The sequence below is a fragment of the Saccopteryx leptura genome, chromosome 7 (assembly GCF_036850995.1).
Source record: "Saccopteryx leptura isolate mSacLep1 chromosome 7, mSacLep1_pri_phased_curated, whole genome shotgun sequence".
Taxonomy (NCBI): Eukaryota; Metazoa; Chordata; class Mammalia; order Chiroptera; family Emballonuridae; genus Saccopteryx; species Saccopteryx leptura.
The window spans coordinates 39368486-39383814 of NC_089509.1; the positions used below are offsets into that span (position 1 = coordinate 39368486).

A 15329-nucleotide genomic window follows, 5' to 3' on the forward strand; every position below is an offset into this window, starting at 1 on the left:
TTCTCACAAGGAAAATAGTACCCTTCTACTCACAGAGTCTGAGGTGAGAGACAGAAAGCAAATATTGCTTCAGTGAGTTATTTCCTGACAGATTTCATTCTTATTTCCTTTTGTGATTCCTAGACCTGTGCATTCTATCTACAGGAGATAGGATATCACACTTTGGATACGGGTATATAACATCCTGGGGGATGACATCCCAAATCTACACATTGTATCCCAAATTTTGCTCCTGCAGTCTTGAGCAGATTATTCTATTGTATCAGGTCAGCTATTTTCAGATGGTGAGGATGTGAGACCAGGGGTATTTTGGGTGAGCACAAGGTCATATTTCTTTTGCCATGAATTATTTTCCTTTTTTCTAAGGTCAGATTTTGTCAAAATTCAAGAAAAATAAGGATTTTATAAGTCTACAAATGGTGGTGCTGGCAGAATTGTAGCCAGAGAACACAAATTCCAGATATCTCTCTCTTCCTGTAAGAAGACATTTTTCCTCACAATGATGAAAGTGGTCTAATAAAATCAACCTCACACTAGTTGGTCAACAATGATGCCATGTGAATGACTTCGTGTTCTCTTCTGTTATTAGAAGGTTGCGTAACCATAACTACAGTGTGTCCATAAAGTCATGGTGCACTTTTGACCGGTCATAGGAAAGCAACAGAAGACAATAGAAATGTGAAATCTGCACCAAATAAAAGGGAAACTCTCCCAGTTTCATACCTATTCAGTGCAGTTTGATGTGGGCTCACGCACAGATTTTTTAGGGCTCCTTAGGTAGCTATCCTGTATAGCCTCTAGCAGGCGTCCCCAAACTATGGCCCGTGGGCCGCAATGCAGCCCCCTGAGGCCATTTATCCAGCCTCCACTGCACTTCTGGAAGGGGCACCTCTTTCATTGGTGGTCAGTGAGAGGACCACTGTATTTGGCAGCCCTCCAATGGTCTGAGGGACAGTGAACTGGCCCCCTGTGTAAAAAGTTTGGAGACCCCTGCTACAGACTCATCACTGACTGATGGCCTACCAGAACAGGGGTTCTCCACCAAACTGCCGGTTTCCTTCAACTGCTTATCCCACTGAGTAATGTTATTCCTATGTGGTGGCTCTTCGTTATAAACACGCTTGCACTTTGGTCACAGATTCTAATTTAGCGAGCCACAGAACACACTGAACTTTCCTCTGTACCATCCACATCTCAACTGGCATGGCCGTGGGCTGCTCCGCTGTATACATGGTGTCACTTCATCATCTGCACATGTGCACATGCTGGCACATCATTCTACAGAAACTGGGAGGGGTTTCCTTTTATTTGGTGCAGATTTCACATTTCTATCGTCTTCTGTTGCTTTCCTGTGATGGGTCAAAAGTGCACCATGACTTTACGGACACACTGTATATTAACTGTGGTGCGAGTTCATGTCAAATATATGCATAGTCTTCATATGAGTTATCCTGACCTTTAGTACATTTTCCTCCATTGAATACCCGGAAAAAGATTTACTGAAAAAAAGAGACTTGTTGACAGTTATAGGAAGGATAATTTTTTCCATCTGAGTGTTTGGAGGTTCCTCTGCAGGGGAAGCCCTTCCTGGAAGATTGTATTGAACATTAATATCCACTTCTGCATCTATTTTGAGGAGACCACTTATACACTTCTCCCATCAGACTTGCTGTTATTAATTTTTTATTCTTGTTCCTTTAAATCTCTCACCTGCTCCCCAACCTGTTAGCTACTGCTCATGGAGTTGTGTAGGTCCCCTACCTCAAGTCCTTTCTCTGTTCATACATTATTCAAGTTGCCTCTCTGAAGTCTGCCTTGTAGGTAGGGATCTTCTCTCACCTACTGATTCTCAGGACCACCCCTGAGTAGAGCTGTGAAATAGCAGCTTCCAGCAGGTCTAGTGTTGAGGGTAGAATCCTATTTAATCTAGACTTGAACTGTTTCTTACTTCATTAACCAGTCAAAGGACGTTCCCCTGACAGTAACACTGTGAGTAAGAAAGTCATCCCTCAGTAACCCCACAGAGAGGGAACTAAGGAAATAAATACTTCAACCTCATTAATCTTCTGTCTCCTAACACATCTCAGTAGCTTCCCAACCAAAAATCAGAAGAGAAGGGAGCCTGGTTGATGTGAACATAAAAGTTAGCAACCTATGGGGACTGGAAGGCTTAAAAAAATAAAGGATTGCTGGTTCATATGGTAGTTCTATTCTTAATTTTTTGAGGAACCACCATACTTTCTTCCGTAATGGTAGCACTAATTTACATTTTCAAGAACAGTGAATGGGGGTTCCTTTTTCTCCACAGCCTCTTCAGCATATGTTATTATAAGTTTTGTTTAGAATAGCTAATCTAATAGGTGTGAGGTGGTATCTCATTGTAGTTTTGATTTGTATTTCTTGAATAGTTAGCGATGAGATACGCACAAAACTTGAAAACACTGGTACATAAAGACACATGCACCTCCATGTTCATCACAGCATTGGTCACGGTGGCCAAGACATGGAAACAGCCAAAATGTCCTTCAGTACAGGTTTGGATAAAGAAGATGTGGTACATATATACTATGGAATACTACTCAGCCATAGAAATGATGACATAGTATCATTTACAACATGGATGGACCTTGATAACATTATACTGAGGGAAATAAATAAATCAGAGAAAGCTAAGAACTGTATGATTCCATACATAGGTGGGGCACAAAGTTGAGACTCATGGACATAGACAGGGGTGCAGTGGTTACCAGGGAGGAAGGAGGAGTAGAGAGGGAGGGGGATGGGGGAAGGGGAGGGGCTAAAGAGCAACAAAATATAGGGTGACAGAAAAGGATTTGACCCTGGGTGATGGGTATACAGCATAATCAACTGTCCAAATGATGTGGAGATGTTTTTTCTGAATCTATGTACTCTGACCAATGTCACCCTGTTAAATTTAATTGTCGAAAGAAAGAAAGAGAGAGAGAGAAAGAAAGAAAAAAGAAAGAAAGAAAGAAAAAAGAAAGAAAGAAAGAAAGAAAAAAAAAAGAAAGGAAGGAAGAAAAGGACATTCAGCACAACTACCATTAACAAAGCCTCATAATCCAGCAGTAGATTTAATTACATGACTTAAAATACTTCAGGGTATTTGACATAATTCATTTTTCTGCTTATACTTAATTCAGAATTATTTTATAATTGTTAATTGCAGATTTTGCGAAGGGGGTTTTTACTTTTCAGACATGGAATCATAACAATCGAGAAATAGTTGCATCACATTTTCTGTGACTAATATTAGTTAACAAATTAGATATTTTTTCCTGTTTTATAATAAATAAAATATTCTAGCCAAAAATTATTTTTAAAATAATTTCTACTTCCATAATTAGATGTACATTCAATGAATGCAGTATTTTATATATTTTTTTGGTCAAAAGATTTATATTTTTTTGTGAATTGATGAATCATATCTGGGATGATATATCAAGTGCTGAGTTGATTATTGTGTATCTTAGGAACAATTTCTAATGAATGTAGGTTTATATAAGGGACTTCTTTAAAATGGCCATTGTTTCACTTTGATGTCCCCTTACAAAGGGCTTCTGAAAACATCTTCAAGTCATACTGATGTTTTTCTTTCCAAAGAATTCATGGGCTTTTGTTTTGTTTGTTTTGTTTTTGGTAATGTATGCAGAAGTAGGGGGGATGGGGAGATTTCCTCTTCAAAGCTGACACTAAGGCTGTCACTGGAGCCATTGCAAGTTGAGGATTACTATATTTAAATACTTTTAATGAGGAAGCTCATTCTTAATAGAGAAGGAAATATGTACATATTTTATCATGATTTTATTACCTTTATAAGTAAATACTTTATAAGTTGGGTCAGTTGTTTCCAGAAAGCATTGATAACACTAACACAAGGCAGACAACCTCTTACTGTATATAAGGTTAGCATTGGCTTTAAGAGATGCATAAATGTTCTGTAAGGATGCCTGTGAAAGAAAAGTGAAAACTTATATTAATACAAGGATTTGCTTTTTCCTAAAACGAACCAAGGACTTTGCTACATGTGCTTGCTTATCTACTAATTGTTTTCCCTCCCTCCCTCCCTCCCTCTCTCCCTCCCTCCACATTTCCTTCCTTCCTTCCTTCCTTCCTTCCTTCCTTCCTTCCTTCCTTCCTTCCTTCCTTCCTTCCTTCCTTCCTTCCTTCTTTCCTCTCTCCCTCCCTCCCTTCCTCCCTCCCTCCCTCTCTCCTTCCTTTCTTCATTCCCCTCCTTCCCTCCCCTATTTACAGGGCAGAAACACTAGGGGGGCGGGGAGCAGCAGAGCAAGCACCTGAGTGCTGGCCAGGGGGTGCCCTGCTTGCCACCTTCCCCACCTTTCCCAGAGGCCTCTCTGCACACCGCTGAGATTCTCCAGGGGGAACAGGCTGCTCACAGGATGCTGGCCAGGATGAAATCAGGACGCACCTCAAGGTGTCTGTGATGTCCCAGCCACAGGGCAGAGGCGTGCACACACCCTCCTTGTCCTCATCTGTCCTGCAGGCCACAGGGCTCCCACAGGGCTTCCCTCCCACGTGCAGTTCACAGTGGACAACGTTCAGACTCACACGGGGCTGTCTTAGGCCTGTACCTGTACTTTCCCTAATTGTTTTCTTATCTGTAAATTGAAACAGATTTTGTTGGGAAATTTTCCTAAGAACTAACCACAATTCTTTATTTGTCTTCTTCTACCTGCTTGTCATCTTATGTACATTAAGACATTAAGAAGCTTTTCTTACTTCAGGGATTCCACCCAACATTGATCTCTCTTTTTTTTTAAATGCTTCCAGCATCCACTAACTTTATTTTATAACTGTCTCTATAAAAGCCAGGTTATATCCATTTTCACTGAAACCAGGCTTTCGATTAATGTGAGGCTAAAATCTATTAGGTAATGTTGAGCTGATTTAGAAAACACAGATAATGCTGAAGAATGTAAAAGCTCTAAATCTAACAAGTCACTGCTGCTCTTCATTGGTGACATAGTCATCATATACATCATTAACTATTTTCTTAATGGAAATGAGTTTATTTTGTAACATTGTTTCATGACCCCTTTTCCCACTCAGGTTATATGAACATCTACATTTTCATTGCTCAATTTTAATTGCTGCATTGTTTTCTTTGTATAGATACCACAGTATATAATATTTAGCATATATATATATAGAGAGAAATAGATAATATATATATTTATATATATACTATTTGCCTGCATATACAAACATAATACTACTTTAATCATCAATGCATATAAAACTGTAGGCATATTTATATTTCCTGGAATATATTTTTAAAAATAATTCTTGAATCAAATTATAAGCTATGTTTCATTATCTTGTATAGAATATTATAGGTGTGATATGGGCATTTAACATTTTCTTTAAACAACACTGTGTAGTTATTTAAATATTTTATAGCAGAAGAATTTATGGGTAATAAGGGCAAAGTAATTTGTCCGTGATTGTGAGGCTGATAACTGCTGATATTTAGGCAGCCATACTTTGTATTATTATTGAGAATCGTTTGTAATAGTTATACAAACTATTTTTTTTTTAGAAGTTAAAACATTGGGGATTGAAAAGTTAATCACATGCTCACTTTATTTAAATGTTTTCTTTTTAACTATCTGCTTAGCATCCGATTTGTGATCTCATTAAAATCCCCTAAACCCACAGTTCCCATACATTTTTATTGTGTGCCACTATCAGTAAACATTTTTGAGCTTGTACTGATGTATATATAGTATATTTATTTATGATGTATTTACATATTATTTTTAACCCAAATATTAAATTCTAGTGAGGACTAATATTTAATATAAAAATATGAAGTAGAGGTTGACTTCTTTTTTGAATACTACAAGCAATAATTTTATGCACCTCTGAGTTGAGAAAAAGCTCTATTTGAATTATTCTATTCATCAGTCTTTTGATGGAAGAACTAGATTATCTCAAGTTTCCTTCTACTCTTTTTATTTTATTCACTGATTGGATGAACAGTGCCAGGCACTTGGCTGAGTCAAAGTTGAGGCAGAATGTATTGGTGAGTCCTCATAGATTAATGGGGAAAGAACAAAACACTCTGAAATTATAATCAAGAGAGTCACTCATTCTCTCATGTAAATTATGCAGTGTGTACACAGCAGTCCCTCCTTATCCCCAAAAGAAATATTTTAAGACCCCTAGTGGATGCCTGAAACAGCAATAATACCAAAACTTATATATAGTTTTTCTTGTACATACATACTGTTATTAAAACTTAGTTTATGAATTATGCAAAATAAAATGGTAGCAATAAAACCAATAAGAGAGCAATTATAATACTATAATATACTGTTAGGTCTTGTGAATATGGTCTCTTTCTAAATATCTTATTGTACTGTCCTCACCCTTCTTAGTCTTGTGACTAGATGAGATGATACAGTGCCTAAATATGGGATGAAGTGAAGTCCTCAAAATGGCACACAATTTAAAATTTACAATTCACTTATTTCTAGAAGTTTCTATTTAATGTTATTGGTTCACAGTTGACCACTGCAGAAGGTGAAAATGGATGAAGGGGGACTACTGTACCTGATCAGCTAATGACACACCCCCAAGTGTCACTCAGACACCCATGTTACTGTCTTCTTGTACTGTCTCTGATGTTTTCAGTAGCTTCAAAGGTTGACATTGCAAGGGGAAGAATATGGCAAATCACAATGGGAAGTTGTTATGGACGTGGCCTGGAATTGGATCATATCATCAGTTATGAGACCACACTTAACTGCAAGGGAGACTGGACAACACTGCATAGCTGTGTGCCCAGGAAGAAGAGAAACTGGGATAGTCCAATAGTTAGACTTTCCACCATAACAAATGCAATTGAAAGGCATAATAAACACTAGAGATAGGCAGTAGTTGATATAACATGGCATACTGTTTGACAGCACACTTTTTAAATAAGTAAAATAGAGTACAGTCTAAAATAATGGTAAAATGTATAGTATAGAAAATACATAAACTAGTAACAGTTGTTTATGATCATTATCAAGTATTATGTACTGAACATGATTGTTTGTAAGTACTGTAATTTTAAGTAACAGTTAGTTTATACTACCTCACCACAAACTTGTGAGTGATGTGTTGCTTTATGACCTTAGGATGACTGTGACATCATTAGGCAATAGGAATGTTTCAGTTTTATCAACACCATTTGGGACCAGTGTCATATATGTCAGTGATTTTCAACCGCCAGTCTGCAGTTAATATTATAATCTTCATACAACCTCAGGGTGGTTTACTCTTTTGCAGACTGACACTGACCCACAGACTGGCAATTGAAAACCACGGATAACATATGGTCCATCATTGATTGAAATTTCATTAGGTGACTCATGACTCTAATGTCATTTAATAGTCAGATTAATTATTTAACATTTTTTATGATTTCACCATATAATTAGGAAGAAGATAACTTACTGCATAGTATATTAATCTATTTTTGTTGTCCAAACCAGCTTTGGATTTGGGATATTTTTGTCTGTATTTAAATCAATAATCAAGATGTCTCTATTACATTTGCCTACTAGAGGAGAAAATTTGTGCACATACTTTAATGACAGTTCTTTTTGTTTTTTTACTTTGTGGAGTAAAATGGTATTTTATGGATATGTAGGTGTTTTTTTTTTTCTTTAAACTATGTAGAGGAAACTTAAAGGAATTTGCAGATATATATAAGTATAGGTGTTCCTATATATGCAACATACCATTGTCAATAGATAGTATTATATAGTCTGATTATGTTCCTTACTTCAGAATTAGAAGACTCTTGAAAGAATGCTAGAAATATTTTTTAACACTTTCTGTAGAAACAAAACTTAAAAGAAACCCTAGAAATGGACAGTATCTTAATACCTATCTAAGTCCAAGTTCTCACCAACAGCACAGATTCATCCAAAGCCAGCTCCAACAACTCCATTTTATTTTAGGAACAATAAGCTTACTGTATCCCAAGGGAACATATTACTGTTAGAATTTTATTTCTTAAGTTGAGCAAAATATGCTGTTTCATAAAATTCCTGCCATCATTTCTATTTTGCTTCTTCAAGTGAATAAGACTCTTTATAAACTTCAAGGGATAACTTTTAAAATAGTTTGATATGGACATATATATCTTTTTACTTTAAGTATTTCCAGTTCTTATATATAAGAGGATTTCCAGGCTAATCACCCTCTCCGGATACTCATATATGAAGATCCTTAGAGATGCCCATTCTCTTTTAAAATTTGACTCATGCCATTCCAAAGTCAGACTAGCCTTCCCCATAGAATAATCAGCTGGAAGGGCAACTGTATATTAGTACTAGTAATTCCAGGTTTTTTTTTAATTTTTATTTATTGATTTTTGGAGAGAGGGAAGGAGAGAGAGAGAGAAACATCGATTTGTTTCACTCATTTATGCATGCATTGGTTGATTTTTATATGTGCCCTGATTGGGCATTGAACTTACAACCTTGGCATATTATAATGATGCTAAATTAGCTGGCCAAAGTGGTAATTCTAGCGATGTTTTATAATTATAAAGGTCAAGAGGGAGACTTTTATTGTTTTATTTTAGTCTTGACTATATTATGTTAGTACAGAATTTGTATTTTATGAAATATCATGACATTATTTTCATATACATTATATTCTTTAAGTTCCTACAGTATTTAAGGTAATCTGGGTTTAAATAGTTTCCCTCTAAAGTATTGGAAATAAAATTCCATTAGGCTAACATGTTAAGAGTTATCCTTTAGAAAGATACTGGAAAAGTCAGGACCAGAAGCACATTTCTTTCACTTTAACTTAATATCATTGTGAAGAATAAGTTAAGGGTACATTAGGAGTGACTAGAACCTTGTCTTATTATTATATGTTAACATACATGGAGACATGTGTGTGCACCTCCCAGCACACAGAAATATATTGAAACAGATATTTTATAGGTAGAAAGGATGTTCCTACTCGGAGGAAATTGTAAGAACATTAGCCTGTGTATTGAATCCTGAGCTCTCTCTCTCTCTGGTTTTTTTGGTTTGTTTGTTTGTTTTGTTTTATTTTTGAGAGAGACAGAGAGAGTGTCAGAGACAGGGACAGATAAGGACAGACAGACAGGAAGGGAGAGAGATGAGAAGCACCAGTTCTTCATTGCGCACCTTAGTTGTTCATTGATTGCTTTCTCGTATGTGCTTTGACCCGGGGGCTACAGCAGAGTGAGTGACAATTTGCTCAAGCCAGTGACCTTGGGCTTCAAGCCAGAGATCTTTGGGCTCAAGCCAGCAACCATGGGGTCATGGCTATGATCCTACACTCAAGCTGGCAACCCTGTGCTCAAGCTGGTGAGTCCACGCTCAAGTTGGTAAGCCCACGCTCAAGCCAGTGACCTCGGGGTTTTGAACCTGGGTCCTCCCTATCCTAGTCCAATGCTGTATCCACTGCACCACTGCCTGGTCAGGCTGACCTTTCTAATAAACAGTCAAGCCAAGGTATTGGTGTGAAGTCCCAGTTATGGAGTACATAGTCTCCAAATGTACCTTGACCTTTGAAATTATATGTCACCACCATGAAAATTCTTTTTACTTATTTGAAAATGCTTTGACAAAGGAATCACGTTGGTTATGGAGATAAAGGATTATCAACCTTTCCTGCTTTTACAAGGATATAATGGCCATAAGTATGTGAAATCTCAAAACAATTAATTGATGTAAAAAAGAACTAATCTTGGTTCTGTCTTCAAAAGTTTTATTTTGCACAATTTTATCTGCCCAGTGTTCAAGTTCATCTTATCTAACAAGTATGTTAAAAAAATATTTCGGAGGGAAGTTTTACTTTTGGTAGTTTATATTATATGATTATTAAGACTTAATGGTTAGCAAGGTCATGTTATATGTCTAGACTTGAAAGAAAACATGTAACATTGAGTTAATGAATTAAAATAGGTTGTTTAGTATAGTGTATGGTTTGTAAATAAACGGTAAATATTTGATGGATATATTATTAAGCCAGTATACAAATAATACACTTTAGAGTCAAATTCAACATATGGGCATATTTATTTAGTTTATTATCTGTGTTTTTACGTTTGTGTGTTTTATAGCTGTTATTTCAAGAAACCAAGAAGGGCCAGGAGAAATGGGAAAGGCTGTGCTGATTCCTAAAGATGACCAGGAGAAAATGAAAGAACTGTTTAAAATCAATCAGTTTAACCTTATGGCCAGTGATTTGATTGCCCTTAACAGAAGTCTGCCGGATGTAAGATTAGAAGGGTGAGTTTATGTGTGTTATGTAATCTTATATATTTCAGAATATCTCAGACCTTCTGTTAACTCAGATAATTTATGTTCTAGAAGTGTGTGGTTCTGAATAACTGTGCCATAGTCAGAAAGTACTGTGCATGCATATGATGAGAAATGTGAACTGTTTTCTTCTTTAGCAGAGCAAAATATGTTATGTGAAAAAAAAAATTGCAAAGCACACAGCCTAAAAGGTTTTTATTTATGAGACTTTTTTTCTTTTCTTTTTCTTTACTTTATCTTCTGTAGAATAAACATGCTCTTTAATAGATTATTTTCTTGCCATCATACAAAGCTCTTACACTTTGATTTGAAAAACTATATGCTTTGCTATTCTAACATAAAAGTAGCTAATTGCCTGTGTGATTCTTTGACTCTTTAAAATTATTTATTATGGGTTTCAGAAATTTATGTTGCCATTTATAATTTGAATGCCCAGTTATTGGCCATGGAGGAAATAATTATGTGGAAATAATAACATTGCATGGAAAACTAAGTTGAAAAATTCAATGTGTATGTGATTAACTGTAAGCATGCTTTACTTTAGATAGTTGAGCATATTTTTAATGGATGTCATAAAATTACATATTTATTTGTAGTATTGTTATTCTAGTATATAGCTCTTAAAAAGCAAACTCTTGGAAATGAGAAAGATTTGCTTTGAGATTTTAAAAATTTCCACATTTACGGCTGTTTTCCAGAATACACTTCTATGTAAATAGTTTTTCTTTTAGCATGTAATGACTTTTTCTATATACAACAAAATTATGATTACTGTAAATAAAATTTACCACATATAATTGGTTATATTACATTAGTGGTATCGTGATGTTAACATCATAATACTGAATCTGTTTTTTTTCTTCCTTTTTGAAGTACTTGAAATAAGCCCAATGTAGAGTAACCAAAACCTTATGGAGATAGTGGGCTGAGTTATAAAAGGGTTCATTTGGTAGCCAAATAACTGGTTTGTACAATCTTGTATGCTTTTGGAATGTCTCTCTCGACAAAACCAGAAATAACTATAATTATGGATGTTTTTGGTCCCCAGAAAGTGGTTAAACATCAAATATTACATTTGTGCTTTCCAAATGGCTAAATGACTTTAGGTCATTTTATCCATATTTGTATGTGTTTGTTTACATATATAGAAATACTGCATTTTAAAAAGTACCAAAAGCATATTCTTCTGATTAATTTGTGTATTTCATATGTTGAGTTTATAATGTTATAATGTTGCACTTATTACTTTGTTTTTTACACAATATTGTAATAAAAATGGTTAAATGTAATAATTAGGCATTCAGGAAAACCATGTAAGCACTAGTTCAAATTTTTAAAAAATCTTTATTTTCAACTATTGGAACATAAATAAATTTTATGTCAGATCTGGGGTGATTAAGGTAAGAATAATTTTAGTATACAGTCAATAGTTTTTTAAAAAATAATGTCTTCATTGAAAAGCCATTGAAAATATTTGTGACCAGTGCTATATCTTCTTATTTGAATCACTTATCATATTAAGTATTTGAATAATTAAGCCTTAAACTGTGGAATGATTCAGCAATCTAAAAATTAAGGATTCAAATTGCTTAGTATTAAAAAGTTTATGAATTTTCATGCTTACTCTGGATAACATGGCTTAAAGTTTGAGATTTTACAAATAATCTGTGAAATAATATTAGTGAAATAAATTGTTTCCCATTTCATTTTTATATCACACCACATATATACTATCATTTAAGATATATATATATATATATCAATACACACACACACATATGTACTATCCAAATTTCCTAGACAAATCATCAAGTGTGTGTGAGGTTCACTGGGGACATTTGCAGGTCATCTTGAGTAACTCAGTTGTGTGACTGCCTTAGAAAAAAATGTTGAAAACCATACTATGAACCAGATATTCAAATTATTATTTACAAGAAGTCAAAATCTATTAATACTCATTTGATGAAGGAAACATTTTTATTTTTAATTTTGGTGTTTGTTTAATTTTTGAAGAGTTAGATCTTAAAAAAATGGGGATACATTAAGATAGCTTTAATGATGACTGATCTAAATTATATGCAATATAAAAAGATTAAATTCACAATTAATTAGTTTAAAAAAGCTTTAGTGGAAAATTTGAGTTGATATTTATTTAGAAAGTATCCACACTGCTCAGTGAATTTATTCAAATATCTCAGCATTATACTAGATATACCCTCAATTGGCTCAATTGAATGCAGAAAATTATCCAATTACTTTAATGTTGTATTTGCCTTTTGTATCAGTCTACAAATATTTTATGTTTTCAGAGGAATAAATATAAACAAATAGATTATGTTTTATAGAGAAGAGACTAGATGAAAGTGTTTTTACTTGGAGGCAATTGTGATGAGATATCAGGAGAAATTGAAGTTAATTTCTGAAATGTCCATCCCTAGAGATGCCTGAGTACTTAGTATATTAATCTACTTGTTCACTTTATTTAATTTCTTAATATTTATAATTCATTTACATATAATCTTTAATTCTTTGAGGTACATGAAATAATTGTGTGACAAATAGTCATGGTAGTTGGATATATTAAGTGCAATCGAGCCTGAAGGCCTTGTTACCTGTCATACTTTCTTAAAGGCCCTCATTGTCTGAGATTCTTGTTGAAGTCTATATATATGTATAAATTAAATTCCAGCCAGATGTAACCAATCTTCGCCTGAAGGCCTTGTTACCTGTCATACTTTCTTAAAGGCCCTCATTGTCTGAGATTCTTGTTGAAGTCTATATATATGTATAAATTAAATTCCAGCCAGATGTAACCAATCTTCTCTCTTTTACCCATCCTCCATAAATTTAAAAAAATTGCAAAGTCCTAAAAATTTGATTAAAAACTTTGAGAAAAACATTATCCACCTTGGTGACAGAAGACTTGACATTGGTTAGTGAAACACACAATGTAATATACAGATCATATATTACAGAATTGTACACTTGTAGCCTATATAATTTTACTATTCAGTGTAACTCCAATAAATTCAATAAAATATTTTTAAAACAACTTTAGGAAAGCATTATTAACCTGATGTGTTGATACATCAGCATTGGGGATTGTTATCATTTTCCTCATTAATTATGGGTCTAAGTTTTATAAATTTTTTTTTTTTTTGTATTTTTCTGAAGCTGGAAACGGGGAGAGACAGTCAGACTCCCGCATGCGCCCTACCGGGATCCACCCTGCACGCCCACCAGGGGCGACGCTCTGCCCACCAGGGGGCGATGCTCTGCCCCTCCAGGGCTTCGCTCTGCCCCGACCAGAGCCACTCTAGCGCCTGGGGCAGAGGCCAAGGAGCCATCCCCAGCGCCCGGGCCATCTCTGCTCCAATGGAGCCTTGGCTGCGGAAGGGGAAGAGAGAGACAGAGAGGAAGGGGGAGTGGGGGTAGAGAACCAAATGGGCGCTTCTCCTATGTGCTCTGGCCGGGAATCGAACCAGGGTCCCCCGCACGCCAGGCCGACGCTCTACCGCTGAGCCAACCAGCCAGGGCCTAAGTTTTATAAATTTATATATTTTCAATTTAAGAATAGAATCTGCTTTCAGAAAGTATATATAATTTTGTTTATTTTTTAACACAAGATTTTTGTGTTACTAGAGAGTGAAAGAGAAATGAGAATTACCAAACCAAAGAAACCTATTAAAAGATATTAAACACATTATTTTTGAGCACCTAATGTGATAATATGTACTAAGTACTATTCCATGTGCTAGGGATATAGCAGTAAACAACATTAAGTTCTTGCTTCATTGAACTTTGAACAAATTAAAGGATGAGGAAAAGTAAAAGATAGAGAATAGAACAGTGAGCAAAAGCCTTTTTGAGAAATGTACATATAAGTAAATTGAGTGATTCTTAAGCACCTAAACATGATTGAGTGACTCTTAAGCACCTATAACAACTAATACACAGAGTTGTTAAATAATTACATTTATATAAAACTATAATTATATAAAAGCAACAGTAAACAATGAGTAAATGCATAGCTGCATGCATGCATGTTTGTGTGTGTGCGTGTGCGTGTTTGTACTATTTTTTTTTGTATTTTTCTGAAGCTGGAAACGGGGAGAGGCAGTCAGACAGACTCCCGCATGCGCCGGACCGGGATCCACCCGGCACGCCCACCAGGGGCGGACGCTCTGCCCACCAGGGGGCGATGCTCTGCCCCTCCGGGGTGTCGCTCTGCCGCGACCAGAGCCACTCTAGCGCCTGGGGCAGAGGCCAAGGAGCCATCCCCAGCACCCGGGCCATATTTGCTCCACTGGAGCCTTGGCTGCGGGAGGGGAAGAGAGAGACAGAGAGGAAGGAGGGGGTGGGGGTGGAGAAGCAAATGGGCGCTTCTCCTATGTGCCCTGGCCGGGAATCTAACCCGGGTCCCCCGCACGCCAGGCTGACGCTCTACCGCTGAGCCAACCGGCCAGGGCTTTTGTACTATTTTTTGAAAACAGTGCTTAAATTTTATTTCCATGAAAGTCAGCAACAATCACATTTTGGTTAAAGCAAGGTTTTGGTAGCCAATTTATCCCATGCCCTGTGCTTTCCTGGAAGTAGAGAAAAGGGTATGCCTATGATCATAATCGGTGAGGTGAGTCCATGGCTCTCTTCCATTAATTACAAAATAAATAAGGAAAACAAAAAGCCAACTTTAGAGGTTTTTCAAGTTCTTTTGGGGCAAATCTCTACACATGGAACCAAAACACACAGATCTAATATCTATAGCTTACTATTGGGTCTTGGATGAGTAATTTCTTTTTTTTTTGGTATCAGAGACAGAGTGAGAGACAGATAGCAACAGACAGATAGGAAGGGAGAGAGATGAAAAGCATCAACTCTTCATTGTGGCTCCTTAATCTCTTTAATTGTTCATTGATTGCTTTCTCATATGTGCATTGACTGGGGGGCTGCAACAGAGAGAGTGACCCCTTGCTTAAGCCAGTGACC

At 36.0% G+C, this 15329-nt stretch overlaps 1 protein-coding gene across 4 annotated transcripts in view; it reads left to right on the forward strand.

Moving 5' to 3' along the window:
* The window catches only part of GALNT13 (polypeptide N-acetylgalactosaminyltransferase 13), a 555106-nt gene that overhangs the window by 214953 nt on the left and 324824 nt on the right, over positions 1-15329 (forward strand). For all 4 annotated transcript variants that reach the window (XM_066345193.1, XM_066345194.1, XM_066345192.1 and 1 more), the window contains exon 4: positions 10145-10313. In XM_066345193.1, the coding sequence (XP_066201290.1) occupies positions 10145-10313 (169 nt within the window). The remainder of the gene's footprint in view (positions 1-10144; positions 10314-15329) is intronic.